Source organism: Dinoponera quadriceps, unplaced genomic scaffold (genome assembly GCF_001313825.1).
Source record: "Dinoponera quadriceps isolate SergipeBrazil2010 unplaced genomic scaffold, ASM131382v1 scaffold1565, whole genome shotgun sequence".
Classification (NCBI taxonomy): Eukaryota; Metazoa; Arthropoda; class Insecta; order Hymenoptera; family Formicidae; genus Dinoponera; species Dinoponera quadriceps.
In genome coordinates, this window is record NW_014556124.1 from 1,172,013 (window position 1) to 1,194,735 (window position 22,723).

The following is a 22,723-nucleotide window of genomic DNA, read 5'->3' on the forward strand; positions in this document are numbered from 1 at the left end:
GCCTGACGTGTCGGATTTCGAAAATCCCTGACCTCCGGGAGGAAGCTAGTTGACAGAGTGCGACAGGTATTCTTCACGCTCTCGATCGGCGTTTTAACCGCGAACGTTCAGCCCTCAAGTCCGTATTCAAATCGTGGGGGTGGTGGTATTTACGAAACGAGAGGATTATCGCGGAAACGAGACTCGCGGAAGTTCGTGTTCAATTGTCGATCCCGCGATCTCACTGCGAGAAGCACGTTCTTGCGAGCCGGAAGTCAAAAGATTCGGCAGGTATGTACCGCGTAAGGGGGCGGTAAAGGCTCTCCACATACCCACGTACGTGCGTCGTTCGTGAAAGGCCGGGCGTCCAGTTACCTTCGCGTTCGCGGATTTACGTTACGCCTCGACGAGGCGTATGGAACGCCTGAGATTTCGTGAAGGATTACGCGATCCATCGTAGCCTTCCTCGTGTCGTGTCTCCAACCGACATTTTGAGGACGCGCCGACGACGCGTGTTATATAGTTATATACGGGCTATTTGAGGGCTGCCATTCTCAGGGGTGTTTCTCTCCGCTGTGTGCTCGTTGTCGCACAATGTAACACTATCCCCCTTTGTAACAGCGCAGCCTTGGAGTGTCTTTAATGCAAAAACCGAGCGTCACGACGCTCGGCCGCCCCGGTATTACTTTTTCATGAATAGTCCCGTTATGAGCATCTAAGAGGCCGGAACTCTCTTTCTTTCTTTCTTTCTCTTTCCGAGACGGTATTTCGGCCTCGTGAATGATCGCGCGTACGACTGACGCTTGTCGACGCGAATATTTACCGTAGCTCTTTGGTCCGGTTCTCTCTCCTTCTTTAGATCAACGCTCGCAAGATTGTCGCAAATGTTCCCTCCCGAGTGAACCGGCGTGCATCGGATTATTCGTTGAAATACTTCGGCACACGTCGAGAGTCACCCCCACAGTCGCTCGTTAGCACTCATTGTCCCCGCACGGTGCGCATACCGCTCGTTTGCAAATAAGTTTGTATACGTTTGCGTTGACGCTTGTAATAGATCATTATGGGGAATTTGTATGGCGTGGGAGAGTACGCCATTTCCACGCTATTTCCTCGAATAAATTCTTCTTTGGGCTGAATGATAATGCTGGTTTCTAAAACTTGGGGTGAGTATGTTCAAAGATTATCATTGAGAGAATGTTCTTCGTTGAGGATAACTCATTACACTTATAAAAGAGGAAAGTAAACTGAATAACCGCTTTTCTTAGCAGAATGATATTTTCCTCTGTGTACAATTATCTCTCTTTCTTTCTCTCTCTTTGGAATCGAAATCATTCTAAAACCATCTTGTATCTCAGAAACGGCTAATTAGTCGTTTCCCCGGTGGCTTTCTCGACGAAATCGGCGGCGAGTTCGCAGTCGAATTTCGTTACAATCGGACGTTTTGCAGTAAGGGGTGTGTGTCGCGCTCACAATAAGTCCCTGAAGTGTCTTTAGCGCGTACAGTAGCGCGCCGTTCAATGGTCGGTGCTCACAAATGCTCAGCGGGGTGTCCGGTGCTCTCTCGAGATTCGCCACTTCGATACGAACGCCGGTGTGTGTGATCGAGAGAAAAATTAATGTCTACCCTAGCACGGGGCCTAGGCAGGGTCACCGCGGCCAATACTTTGCCCCGCCATACTGGGATTTAATATGTTTATTGCTGTGAGAATGTCGGCCTCGGTGTAGACGGTAGATTTTTATCTGCTCGCGTCGCTTTTTAACTCGTCTCGTAACATTCGACGACGATTGAAAAGCGAAATCCGGATCCTTCGCTCTCTACCCCTCTCTTCTCTCCTCTTCTCACCGTTCTGGCTCTCCTCTGTCGGTCTTAATGACGATCCTTTCAATGCCGTGATTTTTCACGCCGCACCGGCGCATAAATCGGCGCGATATTCACGGAGTCAATGACACGCGCTTTCACACAAGTACGAATTTAATGCGGACGAAAGCGGGCGAGATAAAAATCAATTGTATTTCTTATCGGTGAAATTAACGGAAATAACTGGGTGATTTCTTTCTATGATACTGACCCACGCATTAATTCGCCGTAGTACAAACAAACAAACGCACGTTTTATCGTTATGCTGCGATGAAACGTTATCGTATCGGCGTGTTTGCGATTAATCGTATTACGGTGGCATTTTTGCGGGTAGATTTGTAACGACTGATACGAAATCTCGTCGCCGACAGCCGCCATTATTTCCCACAAAGGATACTTTTGTAAAGCCAATTTGCTTTTCCCACGCATCTATCATCGTTTTATTGCGAAGGGACCTCGTAAATTCTTTATGATCTTAAACTCCTTTATGATCTTGAACGTTGGAAAATGTAGCGAACCTTCGAAAGGTAGAGCGGGTTGATTCTCATGCGAGGGGTTACGCGCATTTTTATACCGAGCCGTAGATAAGTGCGATAAAACGTGCGATAAAAAATTCCATAAAGCGACCAAACGGTGGTAACGATAACCGTTTATTCTGAAAAAAAAAAAATCGATCAGTTCTACCGGTAGAAGCGATCCCTGCGCGAAAGCGCCGTATTGCGTACGCTGAAGTCATCTGTCGAGTGAGAGGAAAACTAACTTGACCAAGAATGTTGAAAATATGTTACTCATACACGATAAATAACAATATCCCTGAGCGATTATTCCTATAAATTTATCTTTTTATTCGTAACGTTTCATCTTCTTGAGAAAGCGCGTCTAATGCAATAAATAATACACGATAAGATATCAATGTTACGTTAATCAATTTTATAATCGATCCATTTATTTCGTCACGCACCGTATTATTTTCTATTTAGAAAAGCAAAGTGCCAAGGGTAGACCGACAATTTCGGTGGCGAAATCCCATGTCCATCAGCAATCGATATTTGGGCGTTCAAGAGAAGCGCATCGACATACCAATAGTCGACAATGTAGCGTTCAGGTAAAATGCCCGGTTAAACTTATCAGTCCAATGTGTATCGTGTTTATTCTCTTATTTGCACTTGCAATTTGAAACTTATGCGCAAACTTCGACACATTGTGCGTATTGTAAACCAAATTCGTTGCGTACGACGCCTAGGAATAACTTAATCGCGCGCGTCGAAGCTGTTACGCTGAAGATAATAGAACAGATATCCTCCGGGCAACCACCGTGCATATCGTATGTCGATGGAGGGACCATCACCGGGGAATCCGGCTCGCGCGAAGAAGCCGTTCACCCGGGACGTTCGATTGATTCTCAACAGGATACGGAATATCCCGGGGAGTCTTCGCTCGACGTCGCTAAAGAGCGAGACGCGCGGGAGAACGCCGATGGAAATTCGAGAAGAATAAACGTCGATTTCGCGACGAAACGCAGCAGGGACAAATTCGTCCTGATGACGACGATAATGGCAGAGGTGCATCGTTTGTTACTGACGAACACGACCAAGACCAGACGATCGTTCTACTACGACTTGAAGAGTCAAGCGATCGAGAGCTTGGCGCCCAAACAACGATACGTCGATCGCGCGTTGAACGACGTCGCGAATTTGTTGGAATGCGCGCCGTGGGATCTGAGTAAGTCCGTTGAGCGCTACTTGATTACGGAGAAGGACATTGTAAGAATCTCGGCTAAATCAAACTAGGCTGAAGGACAGCGGGGAGCGATTAAAATAAGTAAAAGATAAATAAATAAAATAGGATGACGATAAGTACGCGAAACCGATAAGCGGGAGTCTTTCCAGGATTGCTGGCGACGGCTAAAGGATTGGTGGCGGGCAACATGAGCATCACGCTAGTCGACAATCGAGTCATCGACTGTGCGATACCGGGAGGCGCGCTGATCCCGCAGATCGTCTCGAACGTGACTTCCATCCGCGCGAAAGCCAAGTTCGTTCTGGTGGTCGAGAAGGACGCCGCTTTTCAGAAGTTGCTCGAGGAAAATTGCCCTCGCCTTTTGAACTGCGTTCTGGTGACGGGTAAGGGCTACCCGGACACAGCCACGAAGATGTTGGTCAGGCTGCTGTCCGACAAGTTGGACTTACCGGTTTACATAGTCGTGGACGCGGACCCTTTTGGCGTGGACATCATGTTAAACTATCGGTAATTCGGCCCGAGTCGCCGACACATTTTACTACGATTTCTCGTCTTGAGAACCCGCGTTTCTCTTCACGTTTACTCTGTCGCGATCTGCGCGCTGGATGCGAGATATGAGTCGTAACTTGCGTAAATTTCTCAGTGACGTAAATTGGGTAAATTTGATTTTCGAGAGACACTCGAGACTTCTATTATATGGGATGCATTTTCCGCAGCTTCGGCTCCACGGTTCTCTGCAAAGGGAACGAAAGCTTGGCGTGTCCAAATGCGCGCTGGCTCGGGATCTTTCCCTCGGAATTGAGCGCTTTAGGAGTGAAAACAATCCCGCTCACTAAGACCGATGTCGCGAAATTGAAGTCCATCGAGGGCCGGACTTACGTGAACGAAGTTGTGTCGGAACAGCTGAAAGTATTGCGGAAAGGCAAGGCGGAAATAGAGGCGGTGTCCTCGTTCTCGAAAAACTTTCTCACGGCTACGTATTTGCCTCACAAAATAAACGGCCGGGATTACGTGTAAGAAATGCAATTTCCTGAGTCTCATCATATTGTAAAAGACGTTCTCAGTTATGTGCAATCAATTTCGTAAAGTATTATTACGTACGTTCACATTCTGACGGGACGAGACAAAATCCTGGAGGATCTTTAATAAGTGCGAACGACGTATTTTGTTACCTCGAGTGGCGTTATAGTTTCGCTTCTTCACGCTTCCGTGTTCTCGGATGAACGACTCTCTTGGAAAAAGCTCTCATTACTGTCCTCCAATGTTACAAATTGCGGATTCTTGCGAAACGAGCCGAGATACACGACGCTGCTGTCAGACGAACGTCTCGATAGAACGTGAGATTCCGTTAGATCCGTCGTTACTTTGACTTCGCGAAGGGTTTTCGAACGCGTTCTGTACGGATGCTCGTGCAGCCTTGAACATTTCGAGCAACTTTCAAGTAACACGTGCTATCGACGATACGCGTCTCTTGTCAATACGATTTACCGATTCTTCGAGCGATTATTCCTTCCGCGCGATTTCTTCCGCTTCAAGCGCCGCCGTTTCCTCCCTCTTCGACGAAGAGAGACCATAACCAGTGAAATCCGCGATCCGACTTTTACACGCTCTCGCCAGTCGGCCTGTCAAACGCGCAATATGTTGAGGAAGAATTAAGAATAACTTCAGGTAATGTAACAGTTTATTGAAAACACTTTGTCCGCCCGATGCCCGGGCCGAGCTCTCGCTGATATTAAAAAACGCAGAGTCTTAATAACATGATTATCTCGTGAGTGTTACGTGGAAGATAACTTGGACGATATCCGCGAAATCGGCGACGCATGACTAACGACTATGAACGAGAAGTCAGCTGTAGTCGTGCCTTGAAATTTCGGATCTAATCGATTCACGATTTCCTGCCAACTTCACCGATTCGTCCGATAAATCAGACTCGAAGATTCGTTCAATAAATGTTGATAAGTTCTATTGGATTAATAAATGCATAAGCTGATATCACGAAGAGACTTCAAATATCAAAACGTTATAAATTTCGTAGTGTTTCTCCGATCCTCGATATTTTCTAAAGAGATCGCTCATTTTTTTTTTCTTTTTCTTTTTTTTCCCCTTCATAATTAGTACGTACGAACCGTCGACTGGCCGATTTCGTGGATATTTCCTGTGCAGGTCCGTGCGAATATCGCCAAAAATCGAAGTAGAAATAACTTTCGTGCCCGTTCCGCGCTACGTATCGAAGGCGAGAATCGATCGAGCGATCCGAACGACGTCCGTGGCTCTCTCATAGAACGCGCGTCACGCGTTTCCATGAAATAGATATAAAAAACAATCTTTCGAGACAGCCGGACACGGTGCTGAGCAAGCACAGACTCGTTTCGAGTTACAAATCGTTGGAACAAAAGCGATCACTCGTCGCCAAAAAGTCGATTTGTTCTCTTTTCCTCTTTTTTTCATTCTTTCCCTTTCTTGGTCGCTAACAGGATCGATCGTCAAACGATCAAAGATCGATATTTTCTACGCATCAACTTCCACTTCGTTCGTATAAGTTCGATGATGAAGATTTAAAAAGTGTTTGAAACTCAAGTGAAACGTCATTTTTATCGATCATCCAAAGAGACGTTTTTCTTTTTTTTTTTTTTACGACTATTTCGTCGACTATTTCTTTCCACCGTGAAAAATCAACGAATCGATTTTTATCTCCCTTTCCTCCAATTGTTTCGCGTTGATACGGCCATTTTTCGCGATCAATCGACCGATCGATCTATGCGACGAGTGCATCCAACCCACGTGAATTTGTCGTTCGTTCGTGCGTGCGTTCGCACGGGCCCAAATCTGAAATTGCGTTCCGCGTGTGAGTTATCGGTTTCTTTTCATTTAGCATGTGGGGTGTATACGCGTGCGTGCGTGTGTATGTGTGTGTGTATGTGTATGTATAGATGTGTACGCGTGTGAACTTGTGTGTTGTTTTTTTTATGTGTGTCCATATGAGTGTATCTTTTTTTGTATTTTATGTGTTTTTTTTTCTCTTTAGCCTAGCGGCGATAATACGTTACCAAAAGCTATAGATACCCTTATGCGCTGCTACCAAGGTTTCTCTGTTGCGATTAATTTCATAACTCGCGCATGCTTGTTTGCGTGCCTGCCTTCGTGATAATCGTCTTTTTTTCTTTTTTCTTTTTCCGACGCGCCTATGCTTACGTTTAATTTGCCTCTCACACTTTCTGCCGTTATTATATTTAATAATTGATTGTGGAATTTACATATGCACACACACACTCTTTCTCTCTCTCTCTCTCTCTCTCTCTCTCTCACTCGCTCTACCGCTCTGTTTCTCTCCCTGCCTCTCCCTTTCCTCCTCTTCCTCCTTCCAATTTCCTCTTCTTCTCCGTTTCTTAATTCTCCGCGGTTTTCTCATTCTTCCGATTCTCATTCAATCAACCGATCGGTCACTCTTCTTCTTCTCGCTTCTCCGATCGAAAGAATCGCTTTTCGATCGCTCGCGTTATACTTACTCGGGGATAAATGGAAGCGATATTGTTGACAACGAACTTTTTGTTTTTCACTACAAACGACCATTCATTGGCCGCGTAATGGAGGGGCCTCTCGTCCGTTGCGCATTGTACGTGTTAATATATCGCGTTAATTTGATAAGCTTCGTTTACGTGGGTATATTTAATGAATATTAAAAGAGAGCGAAAAAGACGACGGCGCCTGTTCGAGAAAACTGTCTCGTTCGCGTTCGAGGATCGGGTCTATTTCGCAGTCGTCACGGAAGGTAACGCAAAATTCTCCGAGGCTCCGGTTCCCTCCATTACGCGTTACATCTTTGTACTTTCTACGGTCAACAGCGGGCACATCGTTTCGACCTATAACGATCCTTCGCGTCTACTTTTATCTTCGCGAAGGATCGCCCCCGCGAAGCCACTTCGGCCGCCGATAGCTCGCCGACACGGGCTTCGCGTCTCGCGGTCTTACAATACGCACGAACCACAGCGATCGTTCACGAGTATACTCATTAAAATTATTAAGTAGATTCTCATCTCTCCGTTTCTATTTATTATCATTTGATTAGTTGCACTAGCCTTGATTGTCGGCATTTAAGGGCTGCTGGGCGTGCAGCGTACACATGGCGACGTGCGACACTTCCTTGTCCGAGCGCGCCTCTTTCCTAATTAACGTTCTTTGCGAACTCGCGAATTATGTTTTTTTCTTCTTCTTCTTCTTCTGTGTCAGACAAGACGAGACTAGAAATCAGATCGGCGCGGTCTCGAAAATTATCCGCGATTTGATAGAGTTGCAACGGTAGATACTCGGGAAGGATCTAGCAAGCTGAGGAAACGAAAGTGATAACGAGAAACCAACGAGACGCTCTCGCACAAATCGACGGAGTTAACTTCGTCAACGAAAAGATATGAACAACTTCCAAGTCTACGGTTCCTAATAATAACAACAACAACAACAACGACACACCCACACACACAAACACACACACATACACACAAACGAGATCGCGCACGACATCAAATCGCAGGACGATAATTTTCGAAATCCCCGCGAAATATTTCGGCTTCCGAAATACCTGTGAAAGATCGTAAAAATGTCAACACAGCGGCAGATATCTTCGAGACACTCACGAGTCTCATTGTTCGCGAGGTTTCCGAGCATTCGCCCCGACCGATGATGAAACGGCGAAGTCGGGCATTGTATAATTCGACTATGGGAATATACGACGCGATGCCGCGCGCGCGCCGTTCTGCTTCTTCTTCTTCTCCTTCACCGTTCCACCCGTTCCAAGTATCGCGAGCGAATACTCGGGATCACATGCGATCGATGCTCGATGATTAGTCGCGCGATGACTGTGAATACATTGTCCAATCAGAACGGTTCATTCATTCCAGTCGACCAATGTATCGCGAAAGGACGTACGTCCGACAGCCGCACCTTCGACGAGATTCCAGTCCACCTTGTCGCGGGAATATCGGATTTCGCGAATCGAACCCGCGACATCTCTCGTTTCGTGAATTATTTGCGTTCGTGCCGCCCGGCATTAGTCCGCAGGACCTCGTCGAAGGTACCCTCGCGAAAGGACATTTCTCGTAGTTGCATACGTATGTACAAGTATTCGAAATTTAAAGGGGTGGCATTTAAGGATGAAGGGCGGGAGGAAAGGAAGGGTGTGTGGACCGAGAGATGGGGAATACACAAGGGCTCTGTGTGGAACAACTCCTTACGCGTTATAATAACATTATGGTACATAGAGCTAGGCGCCAAGCTGTACAACACAAAACTTACGATAGCCGTTTCGATTCTATATATAACGGTAAAGTGTGTGTGCCTCTGGACGAACGTCACCGCGTAGGCGTAGATACTTTTTCCCCGTTTAAAATCGAGGAGGCACCAGTGACGCAGCTAGAAAAAGAAAGAGAACGTGAGGTGGAAGCTTGCAAACTCCTCGCGGGCCGACGTGACTCGACTCCCGAGATTTTCGATCGTGTGCTTTTCTTCGTTCCTCGCCGTGAGAAACGTCGATCGGCCGCTTCGCCGAGGGACCGACCGCTCGGTGATCGGAATTACGTTGGCTCGAGTTTCGCGCGACTCGTGTCGGGGCTCCGTGTGGAAAGAGGGTGAAACGGAAAGCGGGGCGGGGAGGGGGGGGGGGGGCGCGAGTTTGCAGACTCCCGATAAGCTCTGTACGTCGGAATGTAATTCAATTCGTGATAATTTCTCTCTCCCTCTCTCTCTTTCACTCCCTCGTCTTTAATCACTCTACGAAATCTCAGGCCCTTTCTATATGAACGCCCTTGGGACTTGGAACACAGCAAAACGTTAATGACGCGCTTGCAAACGCGTCGAGTCCCAAGCAACAGTGTCGCTTCGATGGCGCTGAACGTACGACGCTGAATTTGCAAGCCGTCGGTAAGCTCCGCACGTAGTAATTCGGTCTGCGCTTTCGAACACGCGCCTCGTTTACTCCTTCGCTTCTCGAGATTCGCCCGAGATCGATTTCACGGCAAATACGTGCGTCCGTCTCTCTTTCCCCTTTATCCCTTTCGTATCTTCGCTGTTCGCGCATCATCGTCGAACCTATCGCTCCCCGCGTTCGATGAGGATTCCCGCGTTATTCGGCGGATTACGGAAATTATCGACGTGTCGAATTCACGCGAGAGAGGCGCGCGTCGCCCGTTGTCCTCCTCCGATATCCTTCGCAAATCTCCTCTCGCCCTGCCGCGCATCTCCAGCCGACGACCTGAATCCTTTCGCGATTCAGACTCTTGGAAGACGAGCTTCCGGGAGATCGAGCTTTCCGCTCGCGTGAGTAATTGCCGTGATCTCGAGGACGAGTCCCCGTATTAACGTTCGTTCTGGATGTGTCGGAAATAGGCGCACTAGAGACAACAAAGAATTTTTCGGCTTGAGGCACTAGGAGGCATCCAAGGCGAGGCACTCGGCGAGGAAGTCCTCCATGGAACGATAAGCGTGTTCGAGCACACCCGCCAGGGCGTGATCTTCGTCCGCGTAACTCTGTTTCCAAGGGAAAGGCGATTGTTAGGTACACAAGAGCGAGAGAGTACGTCGTTCCATCTCTCTTACCTGGTATCTAAAGATGACTCCCGCTTCGGACAGAGCCTTGGCGAAGGCAACGCCGTGCGTATAAGGCGCTGTGAGGTCGGCTAGACCGTGAAGAAGGTAAAGGCTGTGACTAGGCACCAATCTCGCCCGTTGCGTGAGATCGGCCTCCACGTAACCCTTGTAGTTCTCAGCCGGGGCGCCGAGAACTCGTTCCGTAAACGCGGAATCTACGGGCGAGGAGATTTTCGTCAAATTACGACGCGAGTCCGAGAGATTAATGGCGTATACAGGGTGTTGCATCAACATAGACCCGTTATACGACGGCAGGCTTAGGCTTCTATGCCGACTGAACGGGTCTCGACATTGTGCGATAAAGCTAGAAATGATATTCGAAGCTTCGAATTTCTGAATCTTCGATACATTATATTCGAGTAATGAAACTTCGACACGTCATATAACCTGTATAATGGTGCAACATCCAGTTCATACGGACGATCGCGGTGAAGAATCTAGAAAGAAGTCTACGCTACGTACTATAATACATCCAATCGGCGATCGGATTGACCGCGATGCCGCACTTGAAGGCGTTGTTCGAAGACTGGCTGCCGAGGACCATTGCGGTCACGTATCCGCCGTAACCCCATCCCCAGACGCCGATTCTGCTAATGTCGAGATACTTGTGCTTCTCCAGAAGGTGCTTCAGCACCGTAAGCTGATCCTGTACCTCGACGCCGCCTATCCTCCTGAAGAGATCCTTCTTCCCATGACCCCGGGCGCCCCGTACGTCCAGTCTCACGTAGACTACGTCGTTGTGGCTGGACATGTAAGTTCCCCAGTCTATTCGAAACTTGTCCGTGACCGCCTCGCTGCCCGGACGGCCGTTCACCTCAACGAGCACGGGAAACGCCGCGTCCCTGAGCTCCTCCCGCCACGAAGGAGGCAGCAGCAGCTGCACCTGCGCCCGCCAACCTTGGGGTAACGGCACCTGCTCGATCATTCGGGATTGTATTTATCGATTGCAAGACAAACAGGATGAGAGGAAATTCGACGACAATGATGAACTCACCTCGAAATTCCGTCTGGTAGGCAGTGCCAGTTCCGAGAGCTTGTCCGCGCGTTGGGTCCTCGTGTCGTACAGCACGCGAAGCATCTTATGCGTCGACATCGTGTGCACGGCCGCGAGAGGAAGGCCGGGGCCCTCGCAGTACAGCACGTAGTAACCCTGCGTGTCGTTGGCCACCGGTGGGCTAACGGATGCGCCGAAGTGCGTGCAATTGGTGTAGTAGAACCTGCGGTTTTTCGCGACGAGAATATTCGCTCGATCGCACGCCCGTATCTCTCTCTCTAGTACGTCATATCTCTACGGGATGGGTGACTTGCCTACTGCTCCAAAGAACCTTGCCGAGGTCGCACGTGACGCACAACGGCTCGAAGTGACGAGGATCGTCCGCAGCGGGATCGCGCACCACGTACAGATGTCTCTGCCCGGGTCTTCTCTCTCTGGTGCCCAGATAATACACGAGATGCGCCTTGGTGTCCCACGCTAAGATCTCGCTCACCTGTCCATTTACGATTCACAATTCTTATCTTTTTACGTAGACGATTCTTACACTCGGGGAGAAAAAATGTGTTATCGTCATAGAGAGGTATAATTGAGGTTGAAGATAATTACAATCTCTCTCTCAGTGTATGTAAACGAATGAAAATGATTCTTATACACAGGACGATCGTCTCGATCGCGTGTGGAAAGGATACCGTGCAAAGGTATCCCCGGGTTAAAATGAAGCGACTTTATACGATGATATCATCGTCTCTCTCGGATAAAATTCATACGTTTCGCGTTGTTTCCGTCTTAAATGTCGCTCACCTCGTAGCGACCATGAGAGAGCACCGCTATTCTCTGCTGGGTGAGCGTGACGTGTTTTATGTGCGTGAAATGCTCCTTGTCACCTTCCTGCACCGTGGCCAGCAGCAGGAAGCTGTCACCGTCCGGAGCGAAGAGAGGGTGCGGTTGGGCGTCCAGCCACAGTCCTTCGGGCGCCCTCTCCGAATGGGTCTCCTCGCACTCCCACGTGGGAGCGTGACAGGCCGATACCACCGAGAGATTCTGCATCCTCGTCATCCAGACGACCGCGATCTGCGAGGCGTCCCCGCCGATCCAGCCGGCCGATATCAGATAGCAGTCTCTGAAAACATTCGCGAGGAATTCGCGAGGGTCACTATGGGGTGTCACTGCGCGATGCGAGAACGCGAGCAAGAATAACCGACACTTGTATCTCTTTTCTTCCCGTCTTTTTTCTTTTTTTTTTCCCCTCAAATCCCGCCCGCTACCGAGTCTGAGTATTGATCGAGGGAAAATTCAGTTACTCATTTAGCGATTAGGAGCTAATCGAGGAGCCCTCGACAACGTGACGTACAATCCATCCAAGGATGGCGGCGGCTTCAGCTTCAATTTGCTCGGCCACGTGACGTTCCCGGTGGCGTTGTAGCCGGTCGCGTTGAGACTGCTGAGTTCCATGATCCACAGCTCGACCTCCGGATTCGGCGAGCCCGGCGTCGGGTATCTGACCGACCTAGAGGGCGGGAAGGAGCCCCTCCTGGGTGAGCCCAGGGGACTCGAGCTGGCACCGTCTTGACCCAGCTGCGTGCCGAACCACGGGAACTGCAACGCGGTCACTCGGGTGTCGTTGAACGTGGCGTAAAGGATATGTGTGCCGTCCTGGCTTGGCCACGTCGCTTGCGGTTTCGGTAGCACTTCCTCCTGGTACAACCAGTCGGGCACGCCGTTGTAGATCACCCCGGGCACGCCTGTGTCGGTCAGACGGATGTCCTCCGTCGCGGCGGGCGCCGTCCTAAGATAAATGTCGTTCTCGCAGATCATCAGGAGGCTGGACGTGTTGCCCAACCACGTAGCGTGTTGCAGCCGCGTCTGTTGCATACGTCGCGACGCTTGCAACCGAAGGGGTGTGTGATGGCTGTCGGATTTCGAATCACGCGGCCGTTAGAATAATCGTAAAGACGAGCACATGACTTAAATTGTATCGAGGCAATTTTTCGTTCTCTTATCTCTTTCCTGATATAAGTTCGCAAGAGCGAATTTAACGCGAGGAAACAATGAATTTGCGAAAACATCCGTCACATCGCTCTCACACTTACTCGTTCGTGACATCGTAGACGGTGTAATGAGCGGTGAAGGTGTTCCGGAAGACCTGCGAAAAATGGTGCGTTTGTATCGTGTTAAGTATAGACCCGTCGGGAGAGAGCACACACAGCGGAAAAGGTTGATGTGTTTTCGATAGCGATAATCGACTCCTAACTGCAACTAAATTGCACCCCGTCGTATTACATGCCCGGGACACCGTCGATAAGCCGCAGATCAGAAAGTTGGGATGCAGCTGCCGCGCGAGAAACTTTCCCCCGAGCGAGGCTCCCGTGTTTTAAGCTACTTACCGGCTTGACATTGTGCCTGAACAGCACATAACGCAGGTCGGAGCTGCACTCGTAGCCCTGAACGTTCAGTTGCCTCTGGAAAAAGAAGGTTAACCGATCAAAATTACGTTAACTCCCGTCGGGCGGCTCTCGTCTCGGCGTTACGATCTAATTTGGAAGCCGATCGCGTCGCACCGAGACAGTTTCCACCAGCTCGCGCTGTCTCCCCCCTCCTTACCCTGAGCGTTTCTCTCATTCTCCCCCCGAGCTCATTTTTGCGATAAGATGGGATGCATTGTGAAACTTTTAACAGCGTCGCCATTGGCTCCCGGAGTTACGGGGGATCATTAGCACACGACCTCGCTGGGCTTTTTTCGCGGCGAGTCGCGATTCCGGACGGACGGGGATAACCGCGACGCGGATTCTTGCGCGGCGAATATCCGCCCTCGAGAGTGCGGCTCGTCGATAGTACCGTCGCGTGCAGACATTACTTGGGGGCGGCAGTCGATACTCGTGCCCGAAAGAGCGGCGAGACGCGGGCGCGGCGTGTCCTGGTGGACGCCAGATCGGATCAATGCGCTGTATACGCTCGTCTATACACCGTCTGGCGGCACGGGGAGGAAAAAGGACGCGGATTTGGAACTCTTCCAGACCGAGTGGACTTCTCTTCCCCTCTCTCTCTCTCTCTCTCTTGCGCACGCACACTTATTGCGCCAGCGTTGTCGAAATCAATCACTCTTCCTGCCTCCTTATAAGCCGCTTTCCTCCCGCCGCTTCCTTCTTTCTCTCCGCGTTACTCGGCAGCCTAAGGGCCGTCTCGAGTTCTGCGACGCTCCGTTCTACGAATAATAAATATTCACGCGATGTTCTGGCCGCACCGTCGGCGGGTGGAGCGATGAGCGACGATGAAACTAAACGCGTGAACACAATTCCCGGGAGACATAATTATTGTGAGCGCCAGCGCGTGCGTTTCTTTCCGCCGCGAATGATTACCCGTTGTTGTCGAAGCGCCTCGAGGAAACGGCACCTGAGTCGAGCATGAAGCGCAATACTGCGGTATGTGGGATAACCCCGATTTACCAGGTTGCTCGCGCCTCCAGCCGCGAGTAAACCTTGGAATGTCTCGGATTCCGTTTTATACGCAGCACAGTCTTGGTTTTACGACGCATTTCGCACGAGAAGCACCCCGATCGGTGTGAAAGGCCGAGGTTTCGATGGAGATTCGCTCCTTCCTCCTCCTCCTATTCTCAATCGCCTATCGAACTGTTGTCCGTGTAAACACGCCTGGAAACGTCTCGCTCGAAGCGCCGACAATTTGTTCCAATTAGAAATCCACGGGGAACGCGACGAGCTCTTGAAGAAAGGGAGCAGCGAAGTCGGATAGGTTGGCCGCGAGCCGGAAGAGCGATACTTCGCGCGGAGATACACGTCTTCTCGTACTCTCTTGATCAAACTTACCTTCCCCGACGAGGAAACTCGCGGCCGGGAAATTAAAATTAACACTCCCCGGCACGACGCTCGCACATATTTATATCCGACGGCGGCTCACTTCTTCGTGTATTCCCACGTCTTCATGGCGAATATTCCGGGCGCGCCGTAAGGATGCGTTCGCAGCCGGGCGGTTTACGCGTCGCGGGAATTATATTTGCGCGCCAATTAGCGCGTAATTATCTGGCGAGCGCGGGGAGTTCGGTACACGCCTGCAATTAATCGTGGATGAGCGCGACAATAGCTCGGCGCCGGAAGATTAGGCGCTCCCCGCGCGTGGGGGCTAAGATACCTCGGCGCATCGCTAATACGGATATATTCCGCGCCGTGGGGCCCGTGATTTAGGGATCCGCTGAAATCCGATGGAAATAATCGATCTCTCCCCCGGTAAACGGATTCGCCAGGATGCCGGATCCGGCGTTCACCTGCCAAAAATTCGACAACTCGTTAACCCCGAGTATTCCCATTCGCGCCGGCCGCGACTTTATTCGGCACGGAGCTCGCATTCAAATGGGATTAGTTTGTTTAACGTGTGATACGGGACTGGTTAATATCGAAATTGATTCCGAGCGGGTCGATTTGTCGTTCTCGCTCGCGTGCGCGATACTTCCCGGAATAACCTTCTATTAATAACGTCCGATCGCTCATGATGATTACGCGAATTACACGGCGCGTCTGAGGATTAAAATTAGCTACAATCTTCGAACTCAACAAAATGGCTGACCTATCCAGTTTGAGACAATGTTTTATAATGATGATAATAAGTGGAAAATGTCAGAAGAAGATGTAGAATGAAATGATGAAACAATTTATGATTAAATGTAGATAGGAAATGTATAATGTCGTGCGTTTAATAGAATGTTCGAAAGCATTCGGATTTCCATGAGAAAAATTCAAAGAGGTAGGAGAGCAAGTTAGCAGTCGCGCATCATTTATCTGATTTCTTCTTTATATCCATGGACATGCATGCACTTATGCTTTAAGTTCTTAAATCCTCTTTCTTTGGTTCAAAGGTTTCTTTGTCCTTAAGTAACACAATGTCTGTTCTGTGTCTTGAATCTCAAACTAAAGAGCCGTTCTGTGATTGTTGACAAACCGTCCTATGACGAAAAAGAGTAAACGAATGATAATTCAGGTAAGGATTTAGGGCATAAAACATTATCTCAAAATTATAAGTCAACTATTCTGCCGTGGCCCTTACACTTCGGCCGGTGGCGAAATTACACACCGGCCGACTTATCTCTTACGTCAGACGTATTGCGGAGTTTCGATCGTTGCGTAATTTAGAAGCGGACTTCCGGCATAATTAATCGCGATTGCACCAATTGCGCAATCATTTTGTAGGTACTCGAACGTAGACGTCGTAATTAGTCCGTCGCTCGTTAATCAAGATACGAGCTCTCGCGCTTAAACACTTTTTACAGCCGACGCACAGGTGTGTCCGCGCGTCTAATTAATTCCTTTATTTATCGCCGGTGATAATCTAGCTACTCACTATGCGACTGTGTATTTTTATATCGGGCATTTTACCGTCCATTCATTTGTTCTCGTCTCCCCCCGCCCTCACTGTCACATTCATTTCATAAACCCTCGCCGCGTAACGAAGAATTTTTCAATTAACGGACACGGTAGTTTTTCACAACATTCACGGGGGGAGGGGGGGGGGCGGTGAATTTACGGGTGGAAAGAGTAGGAATTTATCGTCGTGGTGCGACGCGCGGTAACCGGCTGCTGTACTGAATATCGTCGAGCCCGTCGGACAACGCGACGCTGCGAGTGTCATCAGCAAGTTTACCGTCATGCGGTTCGCGAGCACAAAGAGCTCGCACGCCCACGCGTGTGTGCGTACGTGTATGTGTAACACACACACACATATATATATATATATATTATATATATATATATATGAGTATTCATGCGCGTGTATACGTACAAGCGTATGATTAGAGACTAAGAGGGACACGATATTGTCGCTGGTGTCCAGGAGAGTGAGGGAACCGTCGTCGGCTTGGTAGACGAACTTTTCGTGGGAGATCCAGGTCGGTGGTAACCTGTGCGGTGTCAGGTCATCACGAAGGCACTCGTCCAACGTAAGACGCCTGCCGCTCCAGTACAGCAGCTCGTCGACGTACCTGTAATTTCGTCGTCCACTGTATAATTTACACGGCGTTTTCGGTTACTCGTTAAGCGTAACGTCCGGCTACTCTCGGTACGCCCGTAACTTTGTAACTCGATAACGCGCTTCAGCCGTTATATCACCGGCGAATATCAGCGCGCCCGCGAACAAACGAGTCGGCGCGAGTGCGCTACTCGCGATAAGAGCGCAAGAGTTAGGTAGGCGCGCAGGGAAATATCGTAGTGGACTCACCCGAGGAGATAAATGGCCGTGACGATGCCGGCGATAACGAAGCCGATGACCAGCAGCGAGAAAACTATGCTCCGCCAGTTGTGGCCGCCCTCCCCGTACGTTAAATCCTGTGGAGGAAGACAGCCAGCCACGTAATTATCGGCCGATAGCTACTATCGATAGAACTAGCAATGCAGAAGCGGATCGGTACGAGAGAGAGGGCATGCGGGTCACGGAGATATATATATATATAAAGAGTGAAAGAGAGAAAGAGAAAGATGGGAGATAGAGAGGTCGGGATGATAATTAGGGGAGGTTCAACATCGACGAGAAACGAGCGATCAGGATCCACCAAAGACCTTCGACACACTCCCATGCTAATAGTCACTCGGTCCGCATCCGAGTCTACGTCTAAAAGTGCTAATCAGTGTTTTTCGTGGTGAGAGATAGATGTAACAAGAGATACACACACACACACACACACATACACACTAAGGAAGTCATATACTGATTAATTAGAACAAAGATCGTGTTGGTACACCGATAACGTGTATCATTCGTGCTCTAATCGTGTTTGCGCATGTCTCTCGGTGTTTCTCATTCGGTTTGTCCGGCAAACGTATTTCCGCCGTCGCGAAACTAGACGTATCTCGCTCCGTGCGTCGCCTGGTTTTTCGTTAATCAAGCAGCAACGGCGGGCCAAACAGAGCCAGCACGTCGGTCGTACACGCGACTTTTTGCCACCGTACCGGAGTACTCGCTGTAACGCGAGCCCCGCAAGAAGCGCGTCAAGCTTCGGTGGATGTAGTTTGGCCGGCGTACAAAGGAGCGCATTTTTTTTTTTCTTCAACGCCCGCGAACGTTTTGCGCCCCTATCGCGCGGATCGCAATTCCCGGGATGATTTATCGAGTCCGCTCTCCCCCTCCCGCCCGCTGCAGTCCCGCATGAGGCTCTTCCCCGAAGCGGCGGGGATCTCCTCCGAGATCATTTGTCCAATCAGACCTTCCTTCACGCTTTTTCTTTCCTCGGGCGCCGCGCGAATTTCTCACCGCGCACGCGAGAATTACCACGGCGCGGATAACCGCGCTGCAAGACACACAAATTCCGTCCTAAATTATACGAACGTTATATTTCTACGCAGGATTTAAGTGAACCTGCCTGAACAAGATTTAGATAAAAGAAAAAAAGAAAACGGGAAAAGTTACATTGAGATACTCATTTAGTTGACTCGAGCAAAATATTTATTTGGGTACGGGCGAATTTTTTTTTTTTTTTTAGTTGTGAGAAAATTCGGTTCTATGAACCAAAGGTTTGGTTCTCTGCGATGAAAATGAAAAAGAAAAGAAAACAGTTGTTTACCGATTTTCAAGTAAGCATTTTGTTTGAGTCGACCGAATGGGTTTCTCAATTCAGGACGATGCCTAGGACCTTTCCATCGCCCTTAAATTTTCACCAGGGAACTTGCAAATTGACCGCACGATGGGAATAAGCACGCGGGATCTCTCGGCCGGTCGCGGGCTCGATCTCGGCTGGATTGTTAATCGTCGTTGAAAGATTAACGCGAGCCAACGGGACTAACGTGTCCGAGAGAGAGGAAGAAAGAGACTTTGTCCTTGCGCGGCGAAGGTACTGTATATGCCAACGTTAGAGGAACGCGGACTTTATTCTCGTAGATCGTAAAAACGCTTTTGGGGTCGCGCGGTTCGATCGCGCCGCCGTCCAGAATATCGCGGTTTTCGTTCGCTCTCTCATGAAATACGTCACCGGCTGCGTTATGCATATTGCATACGGGTTATGTCTGCGCCTGCACACACGCTCGTCCTCCTGTCCAAAGGTAACCGAGGGAGGCCGGATAACACGTGCGGGACGATGTAATACGGGCCGAGTAACGCGGCTGGATTCCGTATTACGCGCGAGTTCTATTATACCGCCGCGCGGGTCCCTCGTTGTGCGAACTTGTTAGAGCAACCCTTTCGCCACCCCCGTGACGCCGCACGCGAGTTTGCTCGCGCTTCGGCTAAACGTATCCCGCCGCATTCGTCGACGAGAGCTATTCATTTCTGATGCGCGCCAATCCGCCTAATGTGTTATTTTCCGTAGCGACGAAGAAACGTATGTCGGCGAATTGTCGCCTCTCATCGGATAATTCAAGCGCACCGAAGTGCTTTCCCCGCTCCCTCCCTCTCACCCTCGCTTCGATCGATTCGGCAAATTGCTTTGAATCTAAATTTTCTATTCTCACACCGAAAATAATGCTGCCGTTCGTGTAACATTTGCTTGATTCAAATGAAATAGTTCGTCCCGTCCTTGAAAAATATTTGCCAGAAGTAGAAATGTAGGATTTTAGTTGTTTTTTTTGGTTACGCATGAAAGCGAGACCGAAAAACAGGTAAAACAAGGTAAAACAAGTAGAGGTAAAACTGCACTGTGACTGTGTGATATGATTAACTTTGTTAAAATATTAAAGAAACGTTGAACGAAAATTGTATATATTGTTTCCCTTACATTATGAAAGACATGTGACAACCGACCCAGAATATGGAGTCAGTTATCCAATTTGCACGATGTTGCTTTGAGCTTAATAATTTTTTGTGCACGAATACATATAAGGTTACTATTTTTTAAAGCTAAAAGTTGCAGCTACGTAAAAATATATATAATATTACGGAATTTCATGTATATTTTTTTATTTTAATTCGAACGTAAAAAGTGTGTGACAGTCTCTCCTATGTGTTAAAACAATTGCGACAAGTATTAAATTCATAATATGAAAATATCAGAATTTATTTTTCGAAAATAATGGAAACCGACCAGGAAAACCGAAATTTAAAACCACTAGACTTTTTTGGCGGAGGAACACGTATTATATGATTCTAATAAATGCTCTTTTAAATCTACAGCCATTTTTACATTCACATCCAACGATTTATTCGCAAATTAAAGTATTATCGCGTTCAAGCGAGTATTTATTACAAACTATTACAGGCCGAATTTCAATTAGATCCCGGGAAATTTTGCTATGCGCGTTGCTATGTCATCCGCCTCAATCGAGCCGAATTCCGGCGAATAACCGTAACAAAATACCTTTCCCCGACCGTCATTAGCCGGCAGCGGCGCGACGGATTCGCAGCGCTCGATGCGCGATTTAAAGCGCGGTCTAACCCCCTTGAAACAACCCTCGTCTTGTCTGCTGGCTATCACCGATAATGACATCGCTCTGTCCAAATGGACGAACGATCGACCGCCGACGATTGGCCGACGTTGCACCGACGGTAATCGCTTTCGGACGACTTGTTTATCCGGATAAATAATCGCCGATCCGCCCGTTCGGAACGCCGTTTCTCCCCGCGGCGCACCGCCGCCGCCGCTGCCGAAGCCATTCTTTCTTTCCGTTCCGTCGATCGATCTCGCCGCCACTCCGCTCGCTTTGAATTCAAAACGCATCGCCGCACGTTGCACGTGTGCAGCGAGATGTATAGGGTGACCATAAATTCGCCCCCGGGACGGCGCTACTCTTCCGTGGGCCGATATCTACATCGTCGCCGGGCGACGTGTTGCACGATGCAGACATTACTTCGCGAAGATTCACGCCGCTTTAACGCTGCAATAACGCCGATCGATGGAGTGCATTTAATATTTATGACACGCGCGCCGACTTTATTCGCGCTTCAAATATTACTCCACGACTGCAGTGATATCAGGGCGCACCGGAAGTGGGCGTGGGGAGGGGGAGGGAAGGGGTTATGAATAGCGTGCGCCGTGTGTATTAACGATTTTATATATGTAGATTCGCATCGGGATCGATTTTTTTGATGGTTTTATACGCGCGATTTTTTACGTTATCATACATATGTAACGACGATGCGAGAGGGGAGATGCGTGTACTCGCGCCGCCACACGCCCGTATCATCCGTCGTGATAACGCGTTGGACAACGGCGAGGGACGTTGCGGGGAAACGTCTCTGCCGCAGCCGAGACGCGGTGATACGACATCGCCGCTTTTAAGTATTCCATCGCGGCGCCGCGTAAATACGTCCATGAAAGTTCGACGGTGCGCAACGCGAGGATCGAAGGAGAGGGGAAGAGAGAGAGAGAGTGAGCGAGAGAGGAGGAGAGACGCGCACTCAAATAAAATTCCTCTCACTCTCCATCGGACGGTCCCGACTGAATAACCGCTATCTGTCAGTTAAGCTCCGGTAGGGCGAAATTTTTAGATACGATTAAAAAAAAAGGAGCCTTCGATACTTTTATCCGACCTTCTTGATGTTGAATTCTGATTTTAATCGGCCACGTCTGTCTGTCCCACAGGGCCGAGCCTTCAAGCCAGGCTGGCGAGCGGCCAAAAATGGTGAGTGACTGTTGGTTTATTAGAATTTTTGGGCGAAAATTCACCCCCGACCGGATTACCGATCCCCTTCCGCCGTAAAACGCCGCAGATTGGATTCTCGGGAAGCGCATCGGGCGAATTGGTGAATTTTATCGGACAGCCGGATAAGAGGTGCGACCGGACGGTGGCATTCGGCAAAATAATTACACGCACGATTAATGCGTTATCGCGCCGTTGTCGAGCGGGGCGAGTTTGTTACGGCGGGAACTCGAGGTGCACAGAGTTCGTCCGGGGTCGCGCTGGCTTATACACGCGCTAGCACATATCGGACGGGCCGACTGTGCAACTGGGATTAATTCAAAGGAAATATCTACAGCGATCGCGCGGTAATCCGACATGACGGTTTTCGGGTATTCCACCGTGGCGTGTAGCGGACTACGGCGGCATGATAGATAAGGTTGTCGCGCGTGGCCGCGTCGAAACAATCGCTCGCTGCAGCTGTTCGCCGCTCGCTAAACGGTTTTCGTGTGTAATTTCTGTTTTTCCGCACCAGTGCCCGCGGAATTACTCGCAATTCCGAAGTGATTCCCCGAGGATCCGGGGAAAAGTCTACTTCCCTTTCCCCGTCTTCTTCGGTCTCAGAGAAAACATTTGGGGTCTCAACTGAATATGGCGGGCTTGTAATTTTAAAACAGTGTTTTCTAATTTAAAATTCAAGACGCAAGACAGTCGTTGTTTTATTTAAAGGCAAAAACTGAAGGCATAAAACATTGTCTCGAACTTGATGAGTCAGCCATTCTGCTAAGAATTTAAGGTGTCTAAGGGTGGTTTCTAAAACGTTTTTTTTTTTAGACATATTGTGTGATTTCGTCTTTTGAGTTACACTGAACAATGAATTTAGTTAGATCTATCTAATGGCCGACCAAGTGCGTTTTCATTGAAGGTAACAAAATTTCTAGTTCTCATGAACCAAATTTGGTTCTCATAATC

The 22,723-nt window shown here is 49.1% G+C and overlaps 2 protein-coding genes across 9 annotated transcripts in view; one reads left to right on the top strand and one right to left on the bottom strand.

Annotated features, from left to right (window-relative positions):
- The first annotated feature begins 2,865 nt into the window (after positions 1–2,865).
- On the top strand, positions 2,866–4,594 carry LOC106746653 (meiotic recombination protein SPO11). The gene is made up of 4 exons (XM_014623448.1): positions 2,866–2,942; positions 3,081–3,559; positions 3,727–4,084; positions 4,294–4,594. Exons 1-4 carry the CDS (start codon positions 2,866–2,868, stop codon positions 4,592–4,594), a joined length of 1,215 nt encoding a protein of 404 aa, XP_014478934.1.
- A 2,866-nt stretch (positions 4,595–7,460) lies between these two features.
- LOC106746723 (dipeptidyl aminopeptidase-like protein 6) overlaps positions 7,461–22,723 on the bottom strand; it is an 81,910-nt gene continuing 66,647 nt past the window's right edge. For 6 of the 8 annotated variants that reach the window (XM_014623597.1, XM_014623593.1, XM_014623599.1 and 3 more), the window contains 11 exons: positions 17,427–17,533; positions 16,992–17,190; positions 13,592–13,666; positions 13,298–13,350; positions 12,559–13,116; positions 12,009–12,327; positions 11,522–11,700; positions 11,208–11,430; positions 10,676–11,126; positions 10,163–10,368; positions 7,461–10,093 (listed from right to left, as the gene is read on the bottom strand). In XM_014623597.1, the coding sequence (XP_014479083.1) occupies positions 9,992–10,093; positions 10,163–10,368; positions 10,676–11,126; positions 11,208–11,430; positions 11,522–11,700; positions 12,009–12,327; positions 12,559–13,116; positions 13,298–13,350; positions 13,592–13,666; positions 16,992–17,190; positions 17,427–17,533 (2,472 nt within the window). In that variant the 3' untranslated portion in view covers positions 7,461–9,991. Of the gene's footprint in view, positions 10,094–10,162; positions 10,369–10,675; positions 11,127–11,207; positions 11,431–11,521; positions 11,701–12,008; positions 12,328–12,558; positions 13,117–13,297; positions 13,351–13,591; positions 13,667–13,808; positions 15,392–16,991; positions 17,191–17,426; positions 17,536–22,723 lie in introns of those variants that run through there. The other 2 variants (XM_014623598.1, XM_014623601.1) reach the window with 2 other exon arrangements.

What these genes read in the sequence shown, in the direction of transcription:
- LOC106746653 (XM_014623448.1), top strand. Translation starts at nt 2,866, where the DNA reads ATGTCCATCAGCAATCGATATTTGGGCGTTCAAGAGAAGCGCATCGAC. An exon ending in ATGCGCGCCGTGGGATCTGA is followed by an intron (nt 3,560 to 3,726) that starts GTAAGTCCGTTG and finishes GAGTCTTTCCAG; the next exon opens with GATTGCTGGCGACGGCTAAA. An exon ending in GACATCATGTTAAACTATCG is followed by an intron (nt 4,085 to 4,293) that starts GTAATTCGGCCC and finishes CATTTTCCGCAG; the next exon opens with CTTCGGCTCCACGGTTCTCT.